This window comes from Lepidochelys olivacea (genome assembly GCF_965140295.1).
Source record: "Lepidochelys olivacea isolate rLepOli2 genome assembly, chromosome: 4".
NCBI lineage: Eukaryota > Metazoa > Chordata > Testudines > Cheloniidae > Lepidochelys > Lepidochelys olivacea.
Window position 1 is genome coordinate 582,532 of NC_140414.1, and position 25,013 is coordinate 607,544.

General features: G+C 47.6%; 1 protein-coding gene across 2 annotated transcripts; it reads left to right on the forward strand.

Annotated features, from left to right (window-relative positions):
* Nucleotides 1-24,348, forward strand: LOC311519836 (uncharacterized protein). 2 transcript variants are annotated; one of them, XM_084626799.1, is made up of 5 exons: nucleotides 1-166; nucleotides 2,457-2,545; nucleotides 7,311-7,437; nucleotides 20,731-20,844; nucleotides 21,214-24,348. In XM_084626799.1, the coding sequence occupies exons 2-5, from the start codon at nucleotides 2,465-2,467 to the stop codon at nucleotides 21,999-22,001; spliced, it is 1,110 nt and encodes a 369-aa protein (XP_084482925.1). In that variant the 5' UTR covers nucleotides 1-166; nucleotides 2,457-2,464; the 3' UTR covers nucleotides 22,002-24,348. The 2 variants fall into 2 exon arrangements, with proteins under 2 accessions (XP_084482925.1, XP_084482926.1); XM_084626800.1 differs by lacking the exon at nucleotides 2,457-2,545.
* Nucleotides 24,349-25,013: the final 665 nt, after the last annotated feature.

Genomic DNA, 25,013 nt, shown 5'->3' on the forward strand with positions numbered 1-25,013 from the left:
ACTCAGCTGTTGCCTCCCGGGAGCCCGGGCTGGGCAGCGGCTGCTCCCCCCTGGGGTCCCTGCTGGGGGGGGGGCCCGTCATTAAAGCTCCTTCCCTGCCACGTGGGGAACCAGCCTCCTAGAGCCCCGGACTCTCACCATCCGCTCCGGAGCCAGGGGACTCCAGGTGAGTGAGAGCCCCCGGGGGGAGCGCTGGGGCCGGGCGGGAACGTGACTCTCTGCCCCGGGGAGCCCCAGACGCTGCAGCCCCCGGGAATCGGCTCCCTGGTTTGCCCACGTGCCGGCCAGCCGCGCTGGAGCCGCCTGAGCCCTATAGCGGAGCGGCCGGTCTCAGCTGCAGCCAGGATCTGCCCCTGGCCCCGCTGAGATGCAGGTGGGGGCAGAGAATGGGGCCCGGGGGTTCCCCTTTGTGTGGCTGGAGGTGGTGGGAAGGACGGTGGGGCAGGTGGGGGATTGAACGGTCTCTGTGCAGCCAGGACAGTCCGGGGGGAGAAGTGTGTGTGTGAGAGAGGGGGTGAGCTCCTTGCATCCTTTTCCTGTTTGTGCCATATACTGAAACAATTCTCTCTAGTTTTCCCCCTTTTCTCTCCCCTTACCACATATGGCTATGAAATCCAAGGCATTTCCCTCGCTTTTCCTAAAATTGACTCTCTGTTCTCTTATTTTTCCCTATTTTCTCCCTAATTCTCAAATTGTAATTTAATTATTCTCCTCAGCTCTGGGATATTTCCTCACCCATTTTGTCTGCAGGTATTTGTCCTTGTTTGAGTGGGAAGTTGTGGCCCTGAGTCATTCCCCAAAAGGGATCAGGGTTAGTGGGTGCTCTTTGGGGGAGCCCTGAGACATGGCTTCCTCTGGGGTGGGGATGGGGTTGCTGTCCTCTGCCACCAAGAGGGCATGGAGGCATGAAGGGAGGGCATGAAGGGCATGAAGGGAGGAGCCAGTGGCCTCTATGGAGCCTGCCCAGCCCCTTTGATTCTGCTCCTTTTTAGCATCTTGTTGAAAGACTTTATTACTGGGTGTCAGGTATCAGGGGGTAGCCGTGTTAGTCTGTATCCACAAAAACAACAAGGAGTCCGATGGCCCCTTAAATAACAGATTTATTTGAGCATAAGCTTTTGTGGGTATAAACCCCACTTCTTCAGATTGCATGGAGTGAAAATTACAGATGCAGACATAAATATTCAAAAACCAGTTGGAGAACACTTCAGTCTCTCTGGTCACTGGATTGCAGACCTAAGAGTGGCAATTCTTCAGCAAAAAAAACTTCAAAAACAGACTCCAAGGAGAGACTGCTGAATTAGAATTAATTTGCAAACTGGATACAATTAATTTAGGCTTGAATAAAGACTGGGAGTGGATGGGTCATTACACAAGTAAAACTATTTCCCCATGTTTATGCCCCCCCCCCCCACACACACACTCACTGTTCCTCAGTGTTCTTGTCAACTGCTGGAAATGGCCCACCTTGATTATCACTACAAAAGGTTCCCCCCCCTTCCCCCCGCTCTCCTGCTGGTAATAGCTCAACTTACCTGATCGCTCTGGTTACAGTGTGTATGGTAACACCCATTGTTTCATGTTCTCTGTGTATATAAATCTCCCCCTGTATTTTCCACTGAATGCATCCAATGAAGTGAGCTGTAGCTCACGAAAGCTTGTGCTCAAATAAATTGGTTCGTCTCTAAGGTGCCACAAGTCCTCTTTTTCTTTTTGTGAATACAGACTAACACGGCTGCTACTCTGAAACTAGACATAAATATACCGGCACATGAAGAGAAGGGAGTTACCTAACCAGTGGAGAACACTTCAATCTTCCTGGACATTCTATAACAGATTTGAAAGTAGTTATACTTGAACCCACATACACACAAAAAAAGCCCTTCAGAAACAGTCTTCAAAGAGAACCAGCAGAACTGAACTTCATTTGCAAATTTAACACCATGAATTTGGGTTTGAATAGGGACTGGGAGTGGCTGGCTCATTACAAAAGCAGCTTGGCCTCTCCGGGAATTGACCCCTCCTCATCTATTGTTGGGAGTGGACTACATCCGCCCTGATCAAATTGGCCCTGTCTACACTGGTTCTCCACTTGTGAGATAACTCCCTTCTCTTCATTTGCCAGTAAATTTCTGTCTGCATCTTGTAATTTTCACTCCATAAATCTGAAGAAGTGGGGTTTTTACCCACAAAAGCTTATGCTCAAATAAATTTGTTAGTCTTTAAGGTGCCGCCAGATTCCTTGTTGTTTTTATTACTGGGGAGGCTGAAAAATGTCTCTGTGGGTTTAGCCCAAGCAGGAGGGACCAGGTCCACACTGTATTAAAGAGATCAAGCATTTTCCCAGCATGGCAGACTCTAGGGTGTCTGCCTGCAGGGAAAGGGCCTGGAGGAATCGTGATGTGAAATCAAAGCCTGTTCTTAAACCTCCACAACTGCCCTTCTCGCCCTGCCAGTCTGCAGAATGACGTCCATGTTTCCCTCCAGCTCATCCCATCCTCTCATGGGACGGGGGAGAGAAATGGCTGCAAAGGAGCCAGTTCAGGTAGGAATTACTGGGGGGTTGCTGGTGGGCTCCTGCAGGAGGGAGATGGACAGCAAATACCCCGCAGATGGGAAGGTTTGCACCATCTGGTTTGGAGGTTGGAGCAGGGCAGGAAATTCCCAGGGTGGAGAAAGGGAGGAGCCAGGGCGTAGCAAATCTGTTGGGACTTGTTTAATATGTGGCTTAGATTCTAGGAACAGATCCGTGAGGTTAGAAGATTGAAATGCCCTAATTTGTGGAACAGGAAACAACCCACCTAGGTGGGGCTAGAAAAATGGAGCAGACTCCCAGTGCTGGAGCCAGAGCTGATTAACCAGTGGCTGCTATGAGATATAGAGGGGGCACCCACCAGTGAAGCTTAGGGAGGGGTTGTGGGGCCTCTTTCTGAGGCCCCACAACATACTATAAAAACTTGATGGCCCCACATATGCATGGTTTTCTGCATATAAAAGCCAGGGCTGGGCATTAGGGGGTGGCAACCAGGGCAATTGCCTGGGGCCCATGTGACACGGGCCCCTGCAAAGCTAATTACTCAAGCTTTGGCTTCAGCCACTGAGGCTCATGGCCTCAGGCTTCAGTCCCATGCAGTGAGGTTTGGGCTTTCTGCCCTAGGCCCAAGCAAGTCGAACACTGGCCCCACTTGGAGGACCGCTTCAAACCTGCTTGCAGTCCCTCAGAGGTCCAGGGACCCCTGGTTGAGAACCACTGCCTTGGAGGATATGCCCCTCCCTCCATATCCAGCTCCAGGACTGGCCTTAGGGAGAATGGCACCCTGGGTGAACTTGTATTTTAGTGTCCCCCATCACCCCTGGTCCTCCCAGGCTCCCCACCGTCTCGTCCAGGCCCCGATGCCTCCCTCTAGTGCTTAATTTGTATAGAAAGACGTGCCAGAGCTCAGCCGTGGCACAAATAAAGCGCTGGCAGGGAGGCCTGACAGCGGCTGATGCTGGCCGAGCGCCCAGCTCTGAAGGCAATGCCACCGCCAGCAGAAGTAAGGGTGGGATGGTATGTGGTGTATTGTGTAGCCTTTTATTTTATTTAAAGTGCATTTTGTAATGTGGCATCACACCACCGTGTGTTCAGCTCTGGTGGCTACAGTTTCAAGCTTAACAGAAAGAAAAGGAGGTCTTGTGGCACCTTAGAGACTAACAGATTTATTAGAGCATAAGCTTTCGTGAGCTGCAGCTCACTTCATCGGATGCATTCAGTGGAAAATACAGTGGGGAGATTTATATACACAGAGAATGTGAAACAATGGGTTTTGTTTCCATACAGACTGTAACAAGAGTGATCAGGTAAGGTGAGCTATTACCAGCAGGAGAGTGGGGGGAGGGACACTTTTTGTCGTGGTAATCAAGGTGGGCCATTTCCAGCAGTTGACAAGAACATCTGAGGAACTGTGTGTGTGGGGGGGGAATAAACATGGGGAAATAGTTTTACTTCGTGTAATGACCCATCCACTCCCAGTCTCTATTCAAACCTAAATTAATTAGATCCAGTTTACAAATTAATTCTAGTTCAGCAGTCTCTCGTTGGAGTCTTTCAGAGTAGCAGCCGTGTCAGTCTGTATTTGCAAAAAGAAAAGGAGGACTTGTGGCACCTTAGAGACTAACCAATTTATTTGAGCATGAGCTTTCGTGAGCTACAGCTCACTTCATCGGATGCTCACGAAAGCTTATGCTCAAATAAATTTGTTAGTCTCTAAGGTGCCACAAATCCTCCTTTTCTTTTTTCATTGGAGTCTGTTTTTGAAGTTTTTTGGCTGAAGAATTGCCACTTTTAGGTCTGTAATCGAGTGACCAGAGAGATTGAAGTGTCTCCGACTGGCTTTTGAATGGTCTAATTCTTGACGTCTGATTTGTGTCCATTTATTCTTTTACGTAGAGACTGTCCAGTTTGACCAATGTACATGGCAGAGGGGCATTGCTGGCACAGGATGGCGTATATCACATTGGTAGATGTGCAGGTGAACGAGCCTCTGATAGTGTGGCTGATGTGATTAGGCCCTGTGATGGTGTCCCCTGAATAGATATGTGGACACAGTTGGCAACGGGCTTTGTTGCAAGGATAGGTTCCTGGGTTAGTGGTTCTGTTGTGTGGTGTGTGGTTGCTGGTGAGTGTTTGCTTCAGGTTGGGGGGCTGTCTGTAAGCAAGGACTGGCCTGTCTCCCAAGATTTGTGAGAGTGATGGGTCGTCCTTCAGGATAGGTTGTAGATCCTTGATGATACACTGGAGAGGTTTTAGTTGGGGGCTGAATGTGATGGCTAGTGGATTTCTGTTATTTTCTTTGTTGGGCCTGTCCTGGAGTAGGTAACTTGTGGGTACTCTTCTGGCTCTGTCAATCTGTTTCTTCACTTCCACAGGTGGGTATTGTAGTTGTAAGAACACTTGATAGAGATCTTGTAGGTGTTTGTCTGAGGGATTGGAGTAAATGCGGTTGTATCATAGAGCTTGGCTGTAGACGATGGATCGTGTGGTGTGGTCTGGATGAAAGCTGGAGGCATGTAGGTAGGAATAGCGGTCAGTAGGTTTCCAGTATAGGGTGGTGTTTATGTGACCATCGCTTATTAGCACCGTAGTGTCCAGGAAGTGGATCTCTTGTGTGGACTGGTCCAGGCTGAGGTTGATGTTGGGATAGAAATTGTTGAAATCATGGTGGAATTCCTCAAGGGCTTCTTTTCGTTCACCTGCACATCTAACAATGTGATATGTGCCAGCAATGCCCCTCTGCCATGTACATTGGCGAAACTGGACAGTCTCTACGTAAAAGAATAAATAGACACAAATCAGATGTCAAGAATTAGAACATTCAAAAACCAGTCAGAGAACACTTCAATCTCTTTGGTCACTCGATTACAGACCTAAAAGTGGCAATTCTTCAGCAAAAAAAACTTCAAAAGCAGACTCCAACGAGAGACTGCTGAATTGGAATTAATTTGCAAACTGGATACAATTAATTTAGGCTTGAATAAAGACTGGGTGTGGATGGGTCATTACACAAAGTAAAACTACTTCCCCATGTTCACCCCCCCACCCACACACACACACACTGTTCCTCAGATGTTCTTGTCAAGGTGGGCCATTTCCAGCAGTTGATTATCACTACAAAAGGTTTTTCCACCCGCACGCCCCCCCGCTCTCCTGCTGGTAATAGCTCACCTTATCTGATCACTCTTGTTACAGTCTGTATGGAAACAATGGGTTTTGTTTCATGTTCTCTGTGTATATAAATCTCCCCACTATTTTCCACTGAATGCATCCGATGAAATGAGCTGTCGCTCACGAAAGCTTATGCTCGAATAAATTGGTTAGTCTAGAAGGTGCCACAAGTCCTCCTGTTCTTTTTGCGGATACAGACTGACACGGCTGCTCCTCTGAAACCTATCATGTATGTGACACACTAACATTTGACTTCAGCATTGATATTCGTATCGTACTTGGAACTACGTTTATTTTCATAGGAAATTGTAAGTTACTTTACAGATATAACTAAAAATGCAATTTGAAGATACGTGATCTTCATCTGCACAGTGTCTATTTTGAGTTTAGCTAATTTTTTTTTTAAACAAGCACTGCTATGGTAAGCACAAGCAAAATTTACAGTCTATGCTTTGATTGTGCCATTTTCAATAATGAACGAAAACGCACAATATGTTAATTACAGTAATAATTACTCCAGCCAGGACCGGTTCGGCATTTGAGAACTCATTACTCAAAGAACTGAATTTAAGCATAAGACAGAAATAAAATTATGAAACGCGCAGACCAGGAGAGTGAATTTGTGTGGGGGGGTGGAGGGTGAGAAAACCTGGATTTGTGCTGGAAATGGCCCAACTTGATGATCACTTTAGATAAGCTATTACCAGCAGGACAGTGGGGTGGGAGGAGGTATTGGTTCATATTCTCTGTGTGTATATAAAGTCTGCTGCAGTTTCCACGATATGCATCTGAGGAAGTGAGCTGTAGCTCACGAAAGCTCATGCTCAAATAAATTGGTTCGTCTCTAAGGTGCCACAAGTCCTCCTTTCCTTTTTGCGAATACAGACTAACACGGCTGTTACTCTGAAACAAAGCTAAAATAACCGCACTGTAACCCTTAACGAATGTGAAAGAATAAAATTACAGAGAACGTATGTGCATTGCGTATTTTGACAGGAAGTAATAACAGTAATTGAAGTGTCTATTGTGGGGGGGGGTGTGTGTGTTGGGGGAGTGTGAGAGACACAGCACACTGTCACTTCACACACATTGGCGCTCACTAGTCTGAAGGCTGCGGCCAGCAGCTCCCGCGCCTGACCCCGAGGCAGCAGGACAGACTCGTGTCCCCTGCCTCAGCTCCGGAGAGACCGAGCACGGAAGAGAGGTAGGGAGATGAGTCAGGACACCCCTGCCAGAGGAACCCCCTCAGCAAGGGCCCCCCCGGAATGTCGCCTAGTCCGCGCCCCACTAAGGCTGGGCCTGTCCAGCTCCTCACAATGAGAACAGCGCTGGGCTTCCTACCAGGGAGCTCTCCCTGGACCCTGCTAGGGGCTCCATCTCCTGTATCAGTCTGTGGCGAGTAGGTGTGTGATGGATCTGCTGGGAGAGAGGAGGGGCTCTCTTTTCCCCCTGACACTTGCCGTTTTTTGGGTGCTCTGAGTGGGTTGGGGGTGGGATTCCTGACAAAGCCACCCAGAGCTCCCATTTGATTGGCTCCTCTCCCCCACGACTAGTGGGGCTGTGAGTGGGGCAGTGGGTACTGAGTGTGGGACTCTTGCTCTTTCAGGGGCCGGTGACCTTCGAGGAGGTGGCTGTGTATTTCACCAGGGAAGAGTGGGCTCTGCTGGACCCCGCTCAGAGAGCCCTCTGCAGAGACGTCATGCAGGAGAACTATGAGACTTTGGTCTTGCTGGGTAAGGAGTCCTGTCCCCTGGGTTATTAGAAGCTGTGGGGTCTCTAAAGAACCTGAGTAGTAATAACTTTATACCTTCATTCATCATACAAGTTTTGACAAGTTTCCTTGCCCCCCCCCCCCTTTTTTTTCTTTTTTTGGCCTTATCTCCCACCCACTAGAATAATTTTTTGGACATTTGCTTTTTTGGTGCCATCAGTCATTGTAAAATGGCATTTAGTGTATCCTTATTGGATACATTCATAACTACATTAATAACTAGCGCTTTCATGCCTTTACCTCTTTTTAAGAGGAAAATATGCCACCTGTAGAATTGAGTAAATACATGTATGACTGATGCATGGCTTGTGTGACAATTAAATGAGCTCATCTTTTGATAGCAGAGCGTATAATGTTGCCATTTAGGAGTCCAAGGGTCAAGGGAGAACAGAGCCATGGGAGGGGAGGAGAAGGGGGAGTAGATCATTCTGGGGTGCCAGGACATGGGGAAGGTGTGTGCAGGATTAGCGGTATGGAGTGGGGGGGGGGGGGATGAGGTAGTGAGATGAGGAGGGAACACAAAAAGCTCCCAAGGTGCCGGGAGGTGGTGGTGGCTGAGAGTAATGGGAAGAAAGGGAGGGGAGTGTGGAGGAAGGCACCCAGGAAGTGGGCTGGGTGGGTCAGTTTGAGGGAAGAGAGGTTTGGGGATCTAGATCTGTGGGGGATCCCAGACCTTTAACCCCGAATCCCTACCCAAGTCTTGTTGCTTTAGAGCCTACGCTCCAGTTTTATTTCTGTTCAGTTTCACTTCATTATACATTTCCCCCCCAAATATTATTTTAACTCTTGACCTCCCTCTCCCACTCATTACCCCCCTCCCCATCTCTATGCACAGCGACCCCGGCCACCGATCCTGAGTCCTTGCTGCATTCCTCCCTCCCATAGCCGGGCCGCTACCCAGCACAAACGGACACTGTTGATGGTGTCACAGAGTGACAATTTTTACACCTCTAAGGTTACATATTGGGGTACAGCTTGCCCCTGTACCTGGCTACTCATAGTTAATTGAGAAGATGAAATTTGGTGAAAGACACAGAACTTGATTTAATACAGACAGTTATAACTGAAATCATAGGCAAGGATCAATGCACCTAACGATTAGACTAAGATAAGTGTAGTAAAGAGGGTCTTGCACTGTGCATACTTGCCAGTTATGGACACCATTGGAGACAAAGATCAAAGGACAAGGGAGACCATCAGAAGGGAGGCCCTGCTTCAATTTACACTGTCTCCAGGACCTGACAAACAAAAAAAATGGTGACTAGGAGAGGTATTTTATCTGCTTCCTTATGGTAATAGTACAGATATATACGATATCTGCTCCTTTACTCTGATTACAAGACTGTCAATATCTGCCACAACCCATATGTGGCCTTTGGGAAGTCCATAATTAAGCATCAAGACTCATGATTTACATCACTTATTAATAAATAATTCCAATATATGAATGCAGTCCAACTGCTGAGATACTGCATAGCAACCTAATTGCTGAAGCTGCCCCCCCCCGAACTTCCTTCTTTCAGAATCCTGTGGCTTATTGCACCTGTTTGTGGTTCCTCATTAGCCTCTCAAAATGAGGGTGCAAAATATCTGACCTGGGATTCTCTCCTTAGGCCTATTCAGGTAAATCCCAGACTTTAGCATAACCACTCCCATAAAGCCTGGACCTAATATAAGGGCCTTAACCAGTGATGAGCTGCCAAATATTAACCACCGGTTCCCTCCCCGTGCCCCAGGACTCCTGCCCCATCTACCCCTGTCCCCTGACTTCTCCCGGAACCGGGCAGGAAGGTCTCGTGGGTCACCGTAGTGGATGCCCACCCCGCCCCTAAGAGCCAGAGGGACCTGCCGGGGGGCGAGATGGTGAGTCCCGGTGGTGCTTACCTGGGGCTGCTCCCGGGAAGCATCCGGCAGGTCCCTTTGGCTCCTAGGGGCGGAGGAGCGTAGCTGGGGGGAGCAGGGGGAGCAGCTGCTCCCCCCACTGATCACATCAAAAGTGGCGCCTTAGGTGCCGACTCCCTGGGTGCTGCAGGGCTGAAGCACCCCCAGGGAAAATTTGGTGGGCTCAGAGCACCCCCCGGCAGCTCCCCGCCCGGCCCCAGCTCACCTCTGCTCCGCCTCCGCCCCTGAACACACCGCCCCGCTCTCTTTCTCCATCCCACGAATGAGCTGTTTGGGCATGGAGAAGCAGAGCGGGGTGGAGCATAACTCGGGGGTAGGGGGGAAGCGGAGGTGAGCTGGGGCCGGGCGTGGGACGGGGCGGGGACCTGCTGGTGGGTGCTCTGCACCCACCAAATTTTCCCTGTGGGCGCTCCAGCCCCAGAGCACCCACGGAGTCGGTGCCTAAGGCACCACTTTGGGCTGGTTGTTAAATGTCAAAGCCCTTTTAGAAGTCGTGGGACAACCAGTTCTCAAAGGGCTTCTAAATTTAACAACCGGCTCCAGCTCACCACTGCCATTAACAAGCTTAATAACCCATTTATTTCTGTTCACCTCCTTGCCCCTCCATGCATGTTCCAAGCTGATAAGCAATACTCTGATAATGACATTTTACCTCTAGCAAGTATAAAATTACCCACAAGACCTGAGACTGGGTCATAGGTCACAGGTCGGGGTCAACAGGAGTGAGAGTTTGGGGAGAGCCTTGTCCCCCCTCTCTCCATCTGCAGCAACCTAAAGCTGTCGTCCTTCCAGGCTCCTTGTGTCTCTGAGCCTGTCCCTCCTGAAGTTGTGTGGCCTAGTTCTTGTTTCTTACGTTCTCCTTTTCTGGAAGAATTAGAGGCTGTTGCTCCTGAATTTTAGTTTCAGAGTAACAGCCGTGTTAGTCTGTATTCGCAAAAAGAAAAGGAGTACTTGTGGCACCTTAGAGACTAACCAATTTATTTTGAGCATGAGCTTTTGTGAGCTACAGCTCACTTCATCGGATGCATACTGTGGAAACTGCAGAAGTCAAAGAAACTAACAAAAAACTTCGGTGGAGTTTAGCTCTCCAAGATTTTGATTTTGACATCCAACACATCTCAGGAGCTTCTAGCAAAGTGGGGGATGCACTCTCCTGTGAAAGTTTCCCAGAATCAACTGGTTAAAATCGTCCTTGAGATGTAGAAAATATTGTTAGTCTTTATGTACTTGGTAGTATATTTAGAGATGCATGTGTCTTATTAACTCTGTTTTTCCTAGAGCTCCAGGAAGAAATCCCAGCCAGTGTTTCACCCTAGCTGAGATTTGGGGGGCGTGTCATAAATATAAAGGGAAGGGTAAACCCCTTTGAAATCCCTCCTGGCCAGGGGAAAGCTCCTCTCACCTGTAAAGGGTTAAGAAGCTAAAGGTAACCTCGCTGGCACCTGACCAAAATGACCAATGAGGAGACAAGATACTTTCAAAAGCTGGGAGGAGGGAGAGAAACAAAGGGTCTGTGTGTCTGTCTATATTCTGTCTTTGCCGGGGATAGACCTTCTGCAGTTTCCACAATATGCATCCAATGAAGTGAGCTGTAGCTCACGAAAGCTTACGCTCTAATAAATTGGTTAGTCTCTAAGGTGCCACAAGTACTCCTTTTCTTTTTGCTGAATTTTAGTGTTTAGTTCCCCAGCGTTTTCCACATTACACATCTCCCTCCCATTACACCTGAGTCACTAGATTTCCTAATTCCCCGAAATGCGCTTTTGCGATGTCACAGTTCTGGGGTAGCTAAGCCTTTGACCTGCCTCCATGCTCTGCTCAAGGAATGCCCTCTCAGGTATCAGGACTCTAGCCAGCCCCTCTCTATGGCTAGGGACCCACATGCCTCTCCTTTTTGACCAGGGTTGGAGGGTTGCAGCTAGTCCAGTGAACACAGTGGAGGACAAACATCCTGTTCCTGTGCTTTGGTTTCTCTCCAAGGGCTGTGTGTGTGTGTAAAATAGAGGTGGGAATTTTGGTGGTACTTCTATGATGCGAATACACACCTCAGTTTCCCTCTGTGATTAGTATTGCTATGATTAGACAGAGCAGGAGACATGAGGTGTTTTGTCATGTAGCTGTCATGGGGTGATCTGAATGGCTCATTAAGGACTGGCTGGAACCAACTTACATCAGTGGAATACCCGACAGAGACAAGGGAATAATTGTCACCTGTCCACGGGAGGATCTCCGCTTGGCTGAGTGAAGCATACATGGACTCGTGTTTTGGGGAGCAGGAAGAAATGGGCTCACAGATGCAGGGAGCTCTACTGGATCGAAGACGAATGGACAGGCACAGTGAAAGGAAACTGTTTTCAACAGCAGCATGGCTCAAAGGCATTGTCCAGTCTGGACTATATTGTCTTCTTTGCTTCTCTGTCCTAATCTAAGGACTTTCCAATGCTGTGTTTCGGTTGACTAATAAACCCTGCTATGTTTTAAAAGTCTGCCCAGTGTCACAGCAAAAACTTGCTGAGGTGCATTGAAGCATGAATGAGGAACGGTCTCTGAAGAGGAGTGTAGTTCAGCTGGGCCTGCTGGCAGAGTTCACGGGTTGAAATAGGTGCGTTGAAGCCAGAGGCTTCCCAAGGGCTGTTTAAAATCCAGGGCATTGCACAGATCCTATGGATCCATGACAGTGTGCCTTATGGGGAAAAGATATAAAACAAGAAAAGGATCTAAATGCATATTTACCATGGCCCCCTCATCAGTCCTCATGGGACTCCCTGATCAGTTCCAAAGTGTATTAAAACCTTCCTTAAAGGCTTACCTCTTAGCCCTGGTCTACGCTACAGGGTTAGGTTGAATTTAGCAGCGTTGGGTTGACTTTAAAATGAATGCATCTACACAACCAACCCCATTCTGTTGACCTAAAGGGCTCTTAAAATCAACTTCTGTACTCCTCCCTGGCGTGTGGAGTAGCGCTAAAATCGACCTTGCTGGGTGGAATTTGGGGCAGTGAAGATGCAATGCGACGGTATTGGCCTCCGGGAGCTATCCCAGTGTGCTCCAATGTGACTGCTCTGGCCAGCACTCTCAACTCCGATGCACTAGCCAGGTAGACAGGAAAAGCCCCAGGAAATTTTTAATTTCATTTCCTGTTTGGTCTGCATGGCGAGCTCAGCAGGACAGGTGACCATGCAGTCCCCCCAGAATCGCAAACGAGCTCTAGCATGGACCAAAAGGGAGACACTGGATCTGATTGCTGTATGGGGAGAAGAATCTGTGGAGGCAGAACTCCGATCAAAAAGAAGAAATGCAGATATACATGCCAAAATCGCACAGGGCCTGGTGGAGAGAGGCTACACCAGGGACACACAGCAGTGCCCCGTGAAAGTCAAGGAGCTCAGGCAAGCCTACCAAAAAACAAAGGAGGCAAATGGTCGCTCCAGGTCAGAGCCCCATACATGCTGCTTCTATGATCAGCTGCATGGCATTCTAGGGGGGGACCCTACCACTACCCCACCACTGTCCATGGACAGCTGCAAGGGGGGAGTCTCACACAACAGGGAGGAGGATTTTGTGGATGAGGGGGAGGAAGAGAATGAGCAGTAGGCACGTGGTGAATCCGTTCTCCCCAGCAGCCAGGACCTTTTCATCACCCTGGAGCCAATACCCTCCCAAGGCAGGATCCCCGACCCTGAAGCTGGAAAAGGCAGCTCTGGTGAGTGCACATTTGTAACTACAGTACAGGGGTTTAAAGGCAGTCGTGTTTAATGTTTGATTTGCCCTGAAGACTTGGGATACATTCGCGGCCAGTACAGCTACTGGAAAAGTCTGTTAACATGTTTGGGGATGGAGCGGAATCCTCCAGGGACGTCTCCATGAAGCTCTCCTGGAGGTACTCTGAAAGCCTTTGTGGAAGGTTTCTGGGGAGGGCTGCCTTATTTCATCCTCCACGGTAGGATGCTACCATGCCAAGCCAGTAGTAAGTGGTCTGGAATCATTGCAGCACAAAGCATGGCAGCGAATGGTTCTGGGTTTTGGTCACATTCAAGCAACATTCAGTCTTTATCTTTCTGTGTTAGCCTCAGGAGAATGATATCATTCATGGTCACCTGGTTGAAATAGAGGAATTTGTCTAAGGGAACAGTAAAAGGACCCCATTCATGCTGGGTTGTTTGCGCTTGGCTAAAAGGGATCATCCCAGAGAATAGCCACGTGGTGGGGGGAGGGGTGAAGGGACCATCCCAAAGAATAGCCACATGGTGGGGTGGGGGTAGGTGTGTGCTGCATATCCACCCGAAAACTGCAGCCCCTCCTTTTAAATGTGAAACCCAGCCGGCACTGCATGCTATGGGAAAGGAGGCCACTGCAATGTGAAACCATTCCCACATGTTCTGCATGAGAAGCCAACCCCGCGTACCCTGAGCCTTACCATGGCTGCCTGGCATCTGAATTCTGCTGCCCAGCTGTGTGTGATGTGTCACCATGCCGGCAGGCACTCAATATAAAAGGCAAAATGTGACCTTGTATCTAAAGCACATGTGCTGTCTGCTGTGAATTGCTTGATTCACTGTGAAAGAGTCTCCCTTTTGTTCTCAGAAATGTATCTTCTTAACTTTTACTCTCCCTTTTTATCTTAAATTTTACTCTCCTTTTTATCTGCCCCCGGGTGCAAATGTTTCTATGGTCCCCCCATTGTCTCTATCCCTGGGGTTATCACAGATTGGAAGGTGAAAAAAACGCACTCGCAATGCCATGTTTTCCGAGCTCATGCAGTCCTCTCCCACTGATAGGGCACAGCCTAATGCACGGAAGCATTCCATGGCAGAGGACAGGAAAGCATTAAGTGAGTGCGAAGAGCAGAGGCAGGAGATGATGCTGAGGCTAATGGGGGAGCAAACGGCCATGACGAAGCGGCTGTTGGAGCTGCAGGAACGCCAACACGAGCACACACCCCTGCTGCATCCATTGTATAACCACCTACCCTCTTCCCCAAGTTCCATATCCTCCTCATCCAGACGCCCAAGAACGTGGCGGGGAGGCTCCGGGTACCCAGCCACTCCACTCCACAGGATGGCGCAAGCAACAGAAGACTGGCATTCAAACAGTTTTGATTTGTAGTGTGGCCACAATAAGCAATGTGGCCTTGTCCTTCCCTCCTCCCGTATCGCACCCCACCCAGGCTACCTTGTCAATTATCTCACTTTTTAAAAAATTAATAAAGAAAGAATGCATGGTTTCAAAACAATAGTTACTTTATACCCTTTGCCAGCTGCGATCGAATGGGGGAGGGTGGTTGGCTTACAGGGAATTAAAGTCAACAAAGGGGGCAGGTTTGCAGCAAGAAGAAACACACACAACTGTCACACTGTACCCTGGCCAGTCAAGAAATTGGTTTCCAAAAGCTCTCTGACACATAGCACGCCTAGCTATGCTCTTCTAATCACCCTGGTGTCTGGCTGCTCAAAATCAGCCACCAGGCAATTTGCCTCAACCTCCCACCCTGCCGTAAACATCTCCCCCTTATTCTCACAGATATTATGGAGCACACAGCAAGCAGCAATAACGATGGGAATGTTGGTTGCGCTGAGGTCTAACCTAGTCAGCAAACAGTGCCAGTGGGCTTTTAAAAGTCCAAAGGCACATTCTATCACCATTCTGCACTTGCTCAGCCTAAAGCTGAACTACTCCTTTCTACTGTCCAGGCTGCCTGTGTACGGCTTCATGAGCCATAGGAGCAAGGGGTAGGCTGGGTCCCCAAGGATAACTATTGGCATTTCAACACCCCCCCCCGTGGTAATTTTCTGGTCTGGGAACTAAGTCCCTTCTTGCAACTGCTCAAACAGCCTGGAGTTCCTAAAGATGCGAGCATCATGCACCTTTCCCGGCCACCCCACGTTGATCTCAGTGAAACGTCCTTTGTGATCCACCAGTGCTTGCAGCCCCATTGAGAAGTATCCCTTGCTGTTTACGTACTGGTTGGCAAGGTGGTGTGGTGCAAAGATAAGGATATGGGTTCCATCTATCGCCCCACCACAGTTAGGGAACCCCATTGCAGCAAAGCCATCCAGTATGAGCTGCACATTTCCCAGAGTCACTACCCTTGATAGCAGAACATCAGTGATTGCACTGGCTACTTGGATCACAGCAGTCCCCACAGTAGACTTGCCCACTCCAAATTGATTCCCGACTGACTGGTAGCAGTCAGGTGTTGCAAGCTTTCATAGGGCTATTGCCACTCTCTTCTCAACTGTCAGAGAAGCTGTCATCTTGGTATTCCTGCACTTCAGGGTGGGGGAAAGCAACTCACAAAGTTCAAGGAAAGTGGCCTTACGCATGCGAAAGTTTTGCAGCCACTGTGAATTATCCCAAACCCACAACAATATGCGGTCCCACCAGTCTGTGCTTGTTTGCCTGGCCCAGAATCAGCATTCCACTGTATCAACCAGCCCTACTGCCGCCATGATGTCCCAATTGCCACAGCCCGTGCTTTCAGGAACATAGAATCATAGAATATCAGGGTTGGAAGGGACCTCAGGAGGTCATCTAGTCCAACCCCCTGCTCAAAGCAGGACCAATCCCCAACTAAATCATCCCAGCCAGGACTTTGTCAAGCCTGACCTTAAAAACTTCCAAGGAAGGAGATTCCACCACCTCCATAGGTAACACATTCCAGTGTTTCACCACCCTCCTAGGGAAAAAGTTTTTCCTAATATACAACCTAAACCTCCCCCACTGCAACTTGAGACCATTACTTCTTGTTCTGTCATCTGCTACCACTGAGAACAGTCTAGATCCATCCTCTTTGGAACCCCCTTTGAGGTAGTTGAAAGCAGCTATCAAATCCCCTCTCATTCTTCTCTTCTGCAGACTAAACAATCCCAGTTCCCTCAGCCTGTCCTCATAACTCATGTGTTCCAGCCCCCTAATCATTTTTGTTGCCCTCTGCTGGACTCTCCCCAGTTTTTCCACATCCTTCTTGTAGTGTGGGGCCCAAAACTGGACACAGTACTCCAGATGAGGCCTCACCAATGTCGAATAGAGGGTGTCAAGGTTCCTTCCCCACTCTGAACTCTAGGATACAGATGTGGGGACCTGCATGAAAACCTCCTAAGCTTACTTTTACCAGCTTAGGTTAAAACTTCCCCAAGGTACAAAATTATTTTACCCTTGGATTTCCACTGCCACCACCGAACTTTATCTGGGTTTACTGGGAAATGTGGTTTGGACACGTCTTTCCCCCAAAAATCCTCCCAACCCCTTGCATCCCACTTTCTGGGGAAGGTTTGGTAAAAATTCTCACCAATTTGCACAGGTGACCACAGACCCAAACCCTTGGATCTTAGAACAATGAAAAAGCTTTCAGTTTTCTTACAAGAAGACTTTTAATAGAAGTAAAGGAATCACCTCTGTAAAATCAGGATGGTGAATACCTTACAGGGTAATTAGATTCAAAACATAGAGAATCCCTCTAGGCAAAACCTTAAGTTACAAAAAAGACACCCAGACAGGAATATTCATTCTATTCAGCAGAGCTATCTTCTCAGCCATTTAAAGAAATCATAATCTAACACATACCTAGCTACATTACTTACTAAGTTCTAAGACTCCATTCCTGTTCTGTCCCCGGCCAAAGCATCATACAGTCAGACACAGACCCTTTGTTTTTTTTTCTTCTTCCTCCCAGATTTTGAAAGTATCTTGTGTCCTCATTGGTCATTTTGGTCAGGTGCCACCGAGGTTACCTTTAGCTTCTTAACCCTTTACAGGTAAGAGGATTTTTCCTCTGACCAGGAGGGATTTTAAAGTGGTTTACCCTTCCCTTTATATTTATGACAGAGGGGAACAATCATGTCCCTCGATCTGCTGGCAATGCCCCTACTTATACAGCCCAAAATGCCATTGGCCTTCTTGCCAACAAGGGCACACTGTTGACTCATATGCAGCTTCTGGTCCACTGTAACCCCTAGGTCCTTTTCTGCAGAACTGCTGCCGAACCATTCGGTCCCTAGTCTGTAGCGGTGCATTGGATTCTTCCGTCCTAAGTGCAGGACTCTGCACTTGTCCTTGTTGAACCTCCTCAGATTTCTTTTGGCCCAATCCTCTAATTTGTCTAGGGCCCTCTGTATTCTATCCCTACCCTCCAGCGTATCTACCTCTCCTCCCAGTTTAGTGTCATCTGCAAACTTGCTGAGAGTGCAATCCACACCATCCTCCAGATCATTAATGAAGATACTGAACAAAACCGGCCTCAGGAACCACCCTTGGGGCACTCCACTTGATACTGGCTGCCAACTAGACATGGAGCCATTGATCACTACCCGTTGAGCCCGACAATCGAGCCAGCTTTCTATCCTCCTTATAGTCCATTCATCCAGCCCATACTTCTTTAACTTGCTGGCAAGAATACTGTGGGAGACTGTGTCAAAAGCTTTGCTAAAGTCAAGGAACAACACGTCCACCGCTTTCCCCTCATCCACAGAGCCAGTTATCTCGTCATAGAAGGCAATTAGATTAGTCAGGCATGACTTGCCCTTGGTGAATCCATGCTGACTGTTCCTGATCACTTTTCTCTCGTCTAAGTTCTTCAGAATGGATTCCTTGAGGACCTGCTCCACGATGTTTCCAGGAACTGAGGTGAGGCTGACTGGCCTGTAGTTTCCAGGATCCTCCTTCTTCCCTTTTTTAAAGATGGGCACTACATTAGCCTTTTTCCAGTCATCCGGGACTTCCCCTGATTGCCATGAGTTTTCAAAGATAATGGCCAATGACTCTGCAATCACATCCGCCAATTCCTTTAGCACTCTTGGATGCAACGCGTCCGGCCCCATGGACTTGTGCTCGTGCAGCTTTTCTAAATAGTCCCAAACCACTTCTTTCTCCACAGAGGGCTGGTCACGTCCTCCCCATGCTGTGCTGCCCAGTGCAGTAGTCTGGGAGCTGACCTTGTTCGTGAAGACAGAGGCAAAAAAAGCATTGAGTACATTAGCTTTTTCCACATCCTCTTTCACTAGGTTGCCTCCCTCATTCAGTAAGGGGCCCACACTTTCCTTGACTTTCTTCTTGTTGCTAACATACCTGAAGAAACCCTTCTTGTTACTCTTAACATCTCTTACTAGCTGCAACTCCAAGTGTGATTTGGCCTTCCTGATTTCACTCCTGCATCCCCGAACAATATTTTTATACTCTTCCCTGGTCATTTGTCCAATCTTCCACTTCTTGTAAGCTTCTTTTTTGTGTTTAAGATCAGCAAGGATTTCACTGTTAAGCTAAGCTGGTCGCCTGCCATATTTACTATTCTTTCTACACATCAAGATGGTTTGTTCCTGCAACCTCAATAAGGATTCTTTAAAATACGGCCAGCTCTCCTGGACTCCTTTCCCCCTCATGTTATTCTCCCAGGGGATCCTGCCCATCAGTTCCCTGAGGTTGTCAAAGTCTGCTTTTCTGAAGTCCAGTGTCTGTATTCTTCTGATCTCCTTTTTTCCTTGTGTTAGGATCCTGAACTCGACCATCTCATGGTCACTGCCTCCCAGGTTTCCGTCCATTTTTGCTTCCCCTACTAATTCTTCCCAGTTTGTGAGCAGCAGGTTCACATCTGTGTCCATGTCCTCCTCACAATCGTCCTCGTGCTGGAGTCTTTCAGCCAGGTTCTGCCCAAACTCCAGGATCATGCGCGAGGTGTTTACAATGCTCAAACAGCAGCGGTGAGGTGAGCAGGCTCCATGCTTGCCGTGGTGTGGTGTCTGCACGAGTAACCCAGGAAAATAGGCACAAAATGATTGTCTGCCATTGCTTTCACGGAGGGAGGAAGGGAAGGAAGGGCGACTGACGACATGTACCCAAAGCCACCCACGACAATGTTTTTGCCCCATCAGGCATTGGGAGGTTAACCCAGAATTCCAATGGGCAGCGGAGACTGCGGGAAGTGTGGGACAGCTACCCACAGTGCACTGCTCTGTAAGTCAATGCTATCCAAGGTATTGAGGACATGCTCCTCCAACATAATGCGCTTAGTGGGGACATACACAATCGACTGTATAAAATTGATTTCTAAAAATTGACTTCTATAAAATCTACCTAATTTTGTAGCGTAGACATACTCTTAGTTATCGGGTCAGGTCAGTTTTTTAAGAGGGCCTCCCACTTCCCTGGTTCTTGTCACACAGGCAGCAAAAGACCAGAAGTCCAAAGTGCAGATAATGCAATGTTTATTGGGGTTAGTTTCCAAGCAAGCATATTCTGAAGCCCTTCACACCAGTCGGGCTTATCTCTATGTGCCGACAGAGTCCATTCCCCAGTGTTCTCTTCCCAGCTCTGATGCCTTGCCTGTGTCCCTGTTCCCCATTCCCTGTTCCTGTTACCCCCCTTAACAAACATGATTCCAATTTCCCTTCCCCTTCCCCTTCCTGTTTGACTCCGTTTATACAGGAATATTCTCGGCCATACCTTAACCAATCATTTTATTGAAATTTAACTAACCAATCCTAACATATTTTAACATAATTCTCTATCCAATTATATCCCACTACCCTAATTAACTTACACCTAGCAAAATTTATTATACAGCAGACAGAAACAATTGGAGAACCAGACAGATTAACAATAGAAAAGTGGTGGCCATAAAGATAAAACAATAGAGAAATGAGGGTTTCACAACCACAACCATTGATAAGCGATTTCTTGCCAGACAGGGTGCTATCAAACTAAGTTTTCTTTAACCATCTTAAGATCTGTTTCTTTATCTGGTGGTGATGGGCACTATCTGGGCAGGATCAGCTTCCTAACAGCCCAATACCGCCTTATTCAGTGTGACTGGTTTGGGATGTGACCAGACACTTCCCAGCTTATGGCTGCCCCTGCTGCTTAGCCAAAGGCCTTACCCTAACAACAAGCCCTCGGACTATCCGAGTGAGAGAAGGCCCATACATAGGTGGACTGTGATTTTGATTCTTTGTTTTTATACCCCTGTAACTAGCTAAGTGATAAATATACACCTAAGTTCTTAAACTATAGGATTTACAGGCAGGCCTCAGTATATCTACATTCTAACAGTGGGTTCTACCCCTTCCCCCATTCTGTGTCTGTCTTGTCTATTTAGATTGTAAATTCTTCAAGGCATGAGCCATCTACTATTCTGTGTATGTACTTTGCCTAGCACAATGGGGACCCAGCGTTTGTTGGTCCTTGGGCACTAAGATAATGAATATGATTTATAATAATAACTCTCCTGCCACTTTGAGCCAAGGAAGCTGGTCTTGGGATGTTACTGCTTAAAAATGAGCTGAGGATAAAACCATAGAATATTCCTTGTGACAAGTATCCCACAAATTTCACTGACCTCCCTTGTTTTCTTTGCCTGGAATAGAGTTCCCAGTTTCCAAACCTGATGGGATCTCGCAGCTGGAACGAGGGGAAGAACCGTGGGTTCCAGACCTCCAGGGCTCTGAGAAAGAAGTGCTCCCGAGAGCTGCCTGCACAGGTAGGGAATTGGTTAAAGCAACTCAGAAACTGTCCATGAATACAGGAAGCATTTGGGATGCCCTTCAAAGACCTTGTGAGCTCTCCAAGTTCAGGATTGTTCCCTGCAGATGTGGAATCATTAGGCAGATGTCACTCATGGCTTCCCACCTATCCTGACTGACATCCGGCAGCAGGTCCCTCCCCGATCTCGCTTTCCCCTCAGTGTTCTGGTGAGATGTGGACCCAGAACTGATCCCTTCCTCTCTCCTCTGGGGAAGGGTTTGGGGAAAATCAGCTCCTGATAGGTTTGATCTCTCCTGCACGTATTTTAGTTTGTTCGTCCCTTTTTCCATTCCTGTCTCTGAGATTTCCTTTCTCTGTGGTGCAGGGAGTGACCTATGTCTGGATTCTCTCTGTCTCCCATCAGGTGATGGGATGGTGAGTGAGAATGAGGAGGAAAAACCCCAGCAGGAAGATGCTGAGCCACTAGAACCATATGGGACGTTATCAGGAAGATCCAAAGGGAATGTTTCCGGGAGTTGTGCACTCGCAGAAGAAGCAAAAGCCTGCGAGAGTCAGCAGAGGCCAGAGGAAAACTTCAGTAGCCACTCAGATCTTGTTACACACGAGAGAATCAACTTGGAAGAGACACGCTACACATGCCATGAGTGTGGGAAAAGCTTTGATGGGAGCTCTGCCCTTATCAAACATCAGAGAATCCACACAGGAGAGAAATCCTACATGTGTTTTGAGTGTGGGAAAAGCTTCAATCAGAGCTTTACCCTTATCAGACATTGGATAACCCACACTGGAGAGAAACCCTACACGTGCCCTGAGTGTGGGAAAAGTTTCAGTCAGAACTCAAGCCTTCTCAGACATCGGAGAATCCACACAGGTGAGAAACCTTATGGATGTTCTGAGTGTGGTAAATGCTTTATTCATACTTCAGCCCTCATCTCACATCAGAAAATCCACACAAGAGAGAGGCCCTACATATGCTCTGAGTGTGGGAAAAGCTTCAATCAGAGCTCTGACCTGATCACACATCGTAGAATCCACACAGGAGAGAGGCCCTACACATGCTCTGAGTGCAGGAAAAGCTTCAATCAGAGCTCAATCCTTACTAGACATCAGAAAATCCACATGAGAGAGAACTGTAATAAATGCCTTGACTAGGGCTGACCAAAGATTTTTTTTTTTTAAATCACATTTGCTAATTCCCACATAGTGATCTTTGCACCATCTTCACCGTGGTCTCTCAGCTCCCCCAGAGGAGTTGCCTGCTTCTGTCTTTTGCTGCTCACCCTTCTTTGGGGTCAGTCCTGGGATCTTTTCTATCAACCCCTTTCCTTTTGAGTCGTAGGAGTGTCCCCCCCTCCAGCCAGGAATGTTCATCAGCTCCAGGTGGGGAGAGAGGTTTGAGCCCAACAAGCTACACTTGGGCAAAAACTACCTGTGCCTTACATCCACTAGGACTGTACATGGCGTTGGCTGCTCAAGTTAGTGATCTTGGTGTAAAAAGACAATTATAGTTGTAGAGCAGATACAGGTGCAGTGGTTGGCATTAGCTTTCCCCTTGACCTGACCTAAACTCCATCACTTTTCCTCGTCTAAACAAACCCTGAGCATCTCAGTTATACTGTTCCCCCATTTCAAAGCAATTGTTAGTCATCAGGTTCCCCCTTCAGGAACAAATTCTTTCATTCTCAGTTGCTCTGACGTTGCTGCAGGTTGGGCTGGAGAGCAGATATTTTTACTACCATTTTCCTTACTTAAAATATATTGAACTATAACAAAGAGCAGGAACAGGGCAGGGATAGGAAAAATGTCATTTCACCCTCTGTAACAACAGAAGAAGATAGGGTAAGTCAGAGGGATTCCCTTGTTCCCCATCACTATCCCAACCCTCATGTTGTTCAATTGGTTAGGTCAATATTTTTTCAAAAGGGCTGGGAAGAGGATTCCCTAGTAAATGACTTGGAACTAAGCAAAATACCCATGCATCTGGCTCCCAAAGCAGTTGTGACCCAGGCCCTGCAGGAGATGGCTCCTGAAGATAGCTCCTTCCTAATCAGGTACATGTTGCCTATTATTTGGGAAATGCAATCCCTAGCTAGGTGGGGATGGGAAAAATGGAAGTGAGGTTTCTGTTCCGCTCACCCCTGGGAGGAGATACAAATGTGTAGAAAATGAAATCCGTGTTGAATGTGATCGAGTGCAGAAAGACACCTATTGTTAATAGATACCTGACATTTGGTGTCTTACAGGGATTGTAAACCGCACCTGAATTTAGTCCCTAATTTAAATCTGTGCCACCAGATTAAAGAAATAAAGGGGCATTTTGGGGGAATTATATCTCACTATCGCAACTGGTATGTTGTGCGGTTGGTGAAGAATTCTATGGCAGAGAAGTGTAAAATTACTCCAAGGAAGGTCAAAGATTTGACAAGAACTCAGGTAGAAATTGCAGGTACGAGTGGTTGATTTTCACCCCAGTGATGGACGCTATGGTGACCTGTGGCCCAGGTAAACTATTTTTAGAACGCTGCTCCCTAGTTAAGTGGCATTGATCACACTCCTAAAGGATGCCATGATTAAACTGGGAACAACTGTCTTTTTCACCTGATTCCTTCAGGGCCGTTCCATGCCTATGGGTCCCAATTTGGCTTCCTTGTTGGACAAGAAGCACTTCCGTGCTGAGAAAATGATGGTAGCCAATGAGGGAGTGTATCAGATTCCAAGTTCAGACTGCAGGATACATGAATGCTGAGTCCAGTCTGTGGTTTGGTCTCTTAGTTTTGCTCTTGAATCTAACACATTTGTATCACTTCTCCACCTCCTGCTACTTTGAAAGATGAGAAAATGTGAAAATAGAGCACAGGTGGTTTTTCTCATGATGCAGCCTTCCCACGTAGTGAGAGACCCCTTCCACCCACACTTCTGGGAGACAACCCTGGGAGACATGAACTCACAGAAATGGAAGGCTCCTAGGTTATTGTAGAATGTGACTTCACACAGAGCTCACTGGGTGGAAATGGGAATTAAGAGAAAACTGCCCAAAAGGTTTATATTTTGTAATCTTTGAATAAATTGTTACCAGCGACAGTGAAATTAAACATGACATTAATTAGTGTAAGAGGCTGATTCTGTGATAACTTTTCAGTGTTACAATATGATTCACGTTTTCTTCTCGTTCTCTCCCTGCCCCCTCCTACTGTATCGGAAATGGTGGCTAGTCCTGAAATTAAAACCTCACTCCAAAGGAATCAGAGTGGGGGAATATGTGAAAGAAATAGCATGTACGAGAATAGAGACCCAGTCTGGACTGTGATTATTTCTATTTCAAATGGAATTCATTTTGATAAATTTTAAAATAAATCTGCTGTTAAGAGGAAAATTACTTGAAACAAGATGTGTAACCTTTTACCCATCCCCTACAGTGCTGATGTGTTTTTGTTTGTTTGTTTGTTTGTCTCTCCTCCGGTGGTTGATTTTTTAATAAAAGAATGGTTTTGGTTTGAAAGCCATCTTCGTTCCATTAACTGAAAGCAAACAGAACCCTGCAAAGCAATAGGCGATTTTCTTAAACCGTCACAGTGCATCGTCTCCACCAATCACAATCCCCCCCACCATTACAAGCACTGCACTCCTGTGCATAGCAAAAAATATTCGTGGCTTTCAGCTTCAAATTGCTGCTTCAAGGTATCCCTGATCCTTATGGCCCCGCGCTCCGCCCCTCTAATAGCCCTGGTCTCTGGCTCTTCAAATTCACCCTCCAGGTGCTGAGCCTCAGTGGTCCAGCCCTGAGTGAAGCTTTCACCCTTCCCTTCACAGATAAATGGCCAAAAGCACACTCAACAATCATTCTGCACTTGCTCAACCTGTTGTAGAACCGCTCCTTGCTGCTGTCAGGGTGCCCCACGTATGGCTTCATAAGCCACGGCATTAAGGGGTAGACAGGGTCTCTTAGAATCACAGTGGACATTTTGACTTCCCTACGGTGATCTTCTGCTCCAGGAAGAAAGTCTCTGCTTCCAGCTTCCTGAACAGGCCAGTGTTCCGAAAGATGAATGCGTCATGCACCTTACCGGGTCAGCCTGCATTAATGGCTGTGAAATGCCCACGGTGATCCACAAATGCCTGGAGAACCATAGAGAAGTACCCCTTCTGGTAAATGTACTCCGTGAC

Bases quoted from the DNA above. Each gene is read 5' to 3' on its own strand.
- LOC311519836 (XM_084626799.1), top strand. From the start codon at position 2,465: ATGACGTCCATGTTTCCCTCCAGCTCATCCCATCCTCTCATGGGACGG. The intron at 2,546-7,310 runs GTAGGAATTACT...TTGCTCTTTCAG, and splicing joins CTGCAAAGGAGCCAGTTCAG to GGGCCGGTGACCTTCGAGGA. The intron at 7,438-20,730 runs GTAAGGAGTCCT...TGCCTGGAATAG, and splicing joins TGAGACTTTGGTCTTGCTGG to AGTTCCCAGTTTCCAAACCT.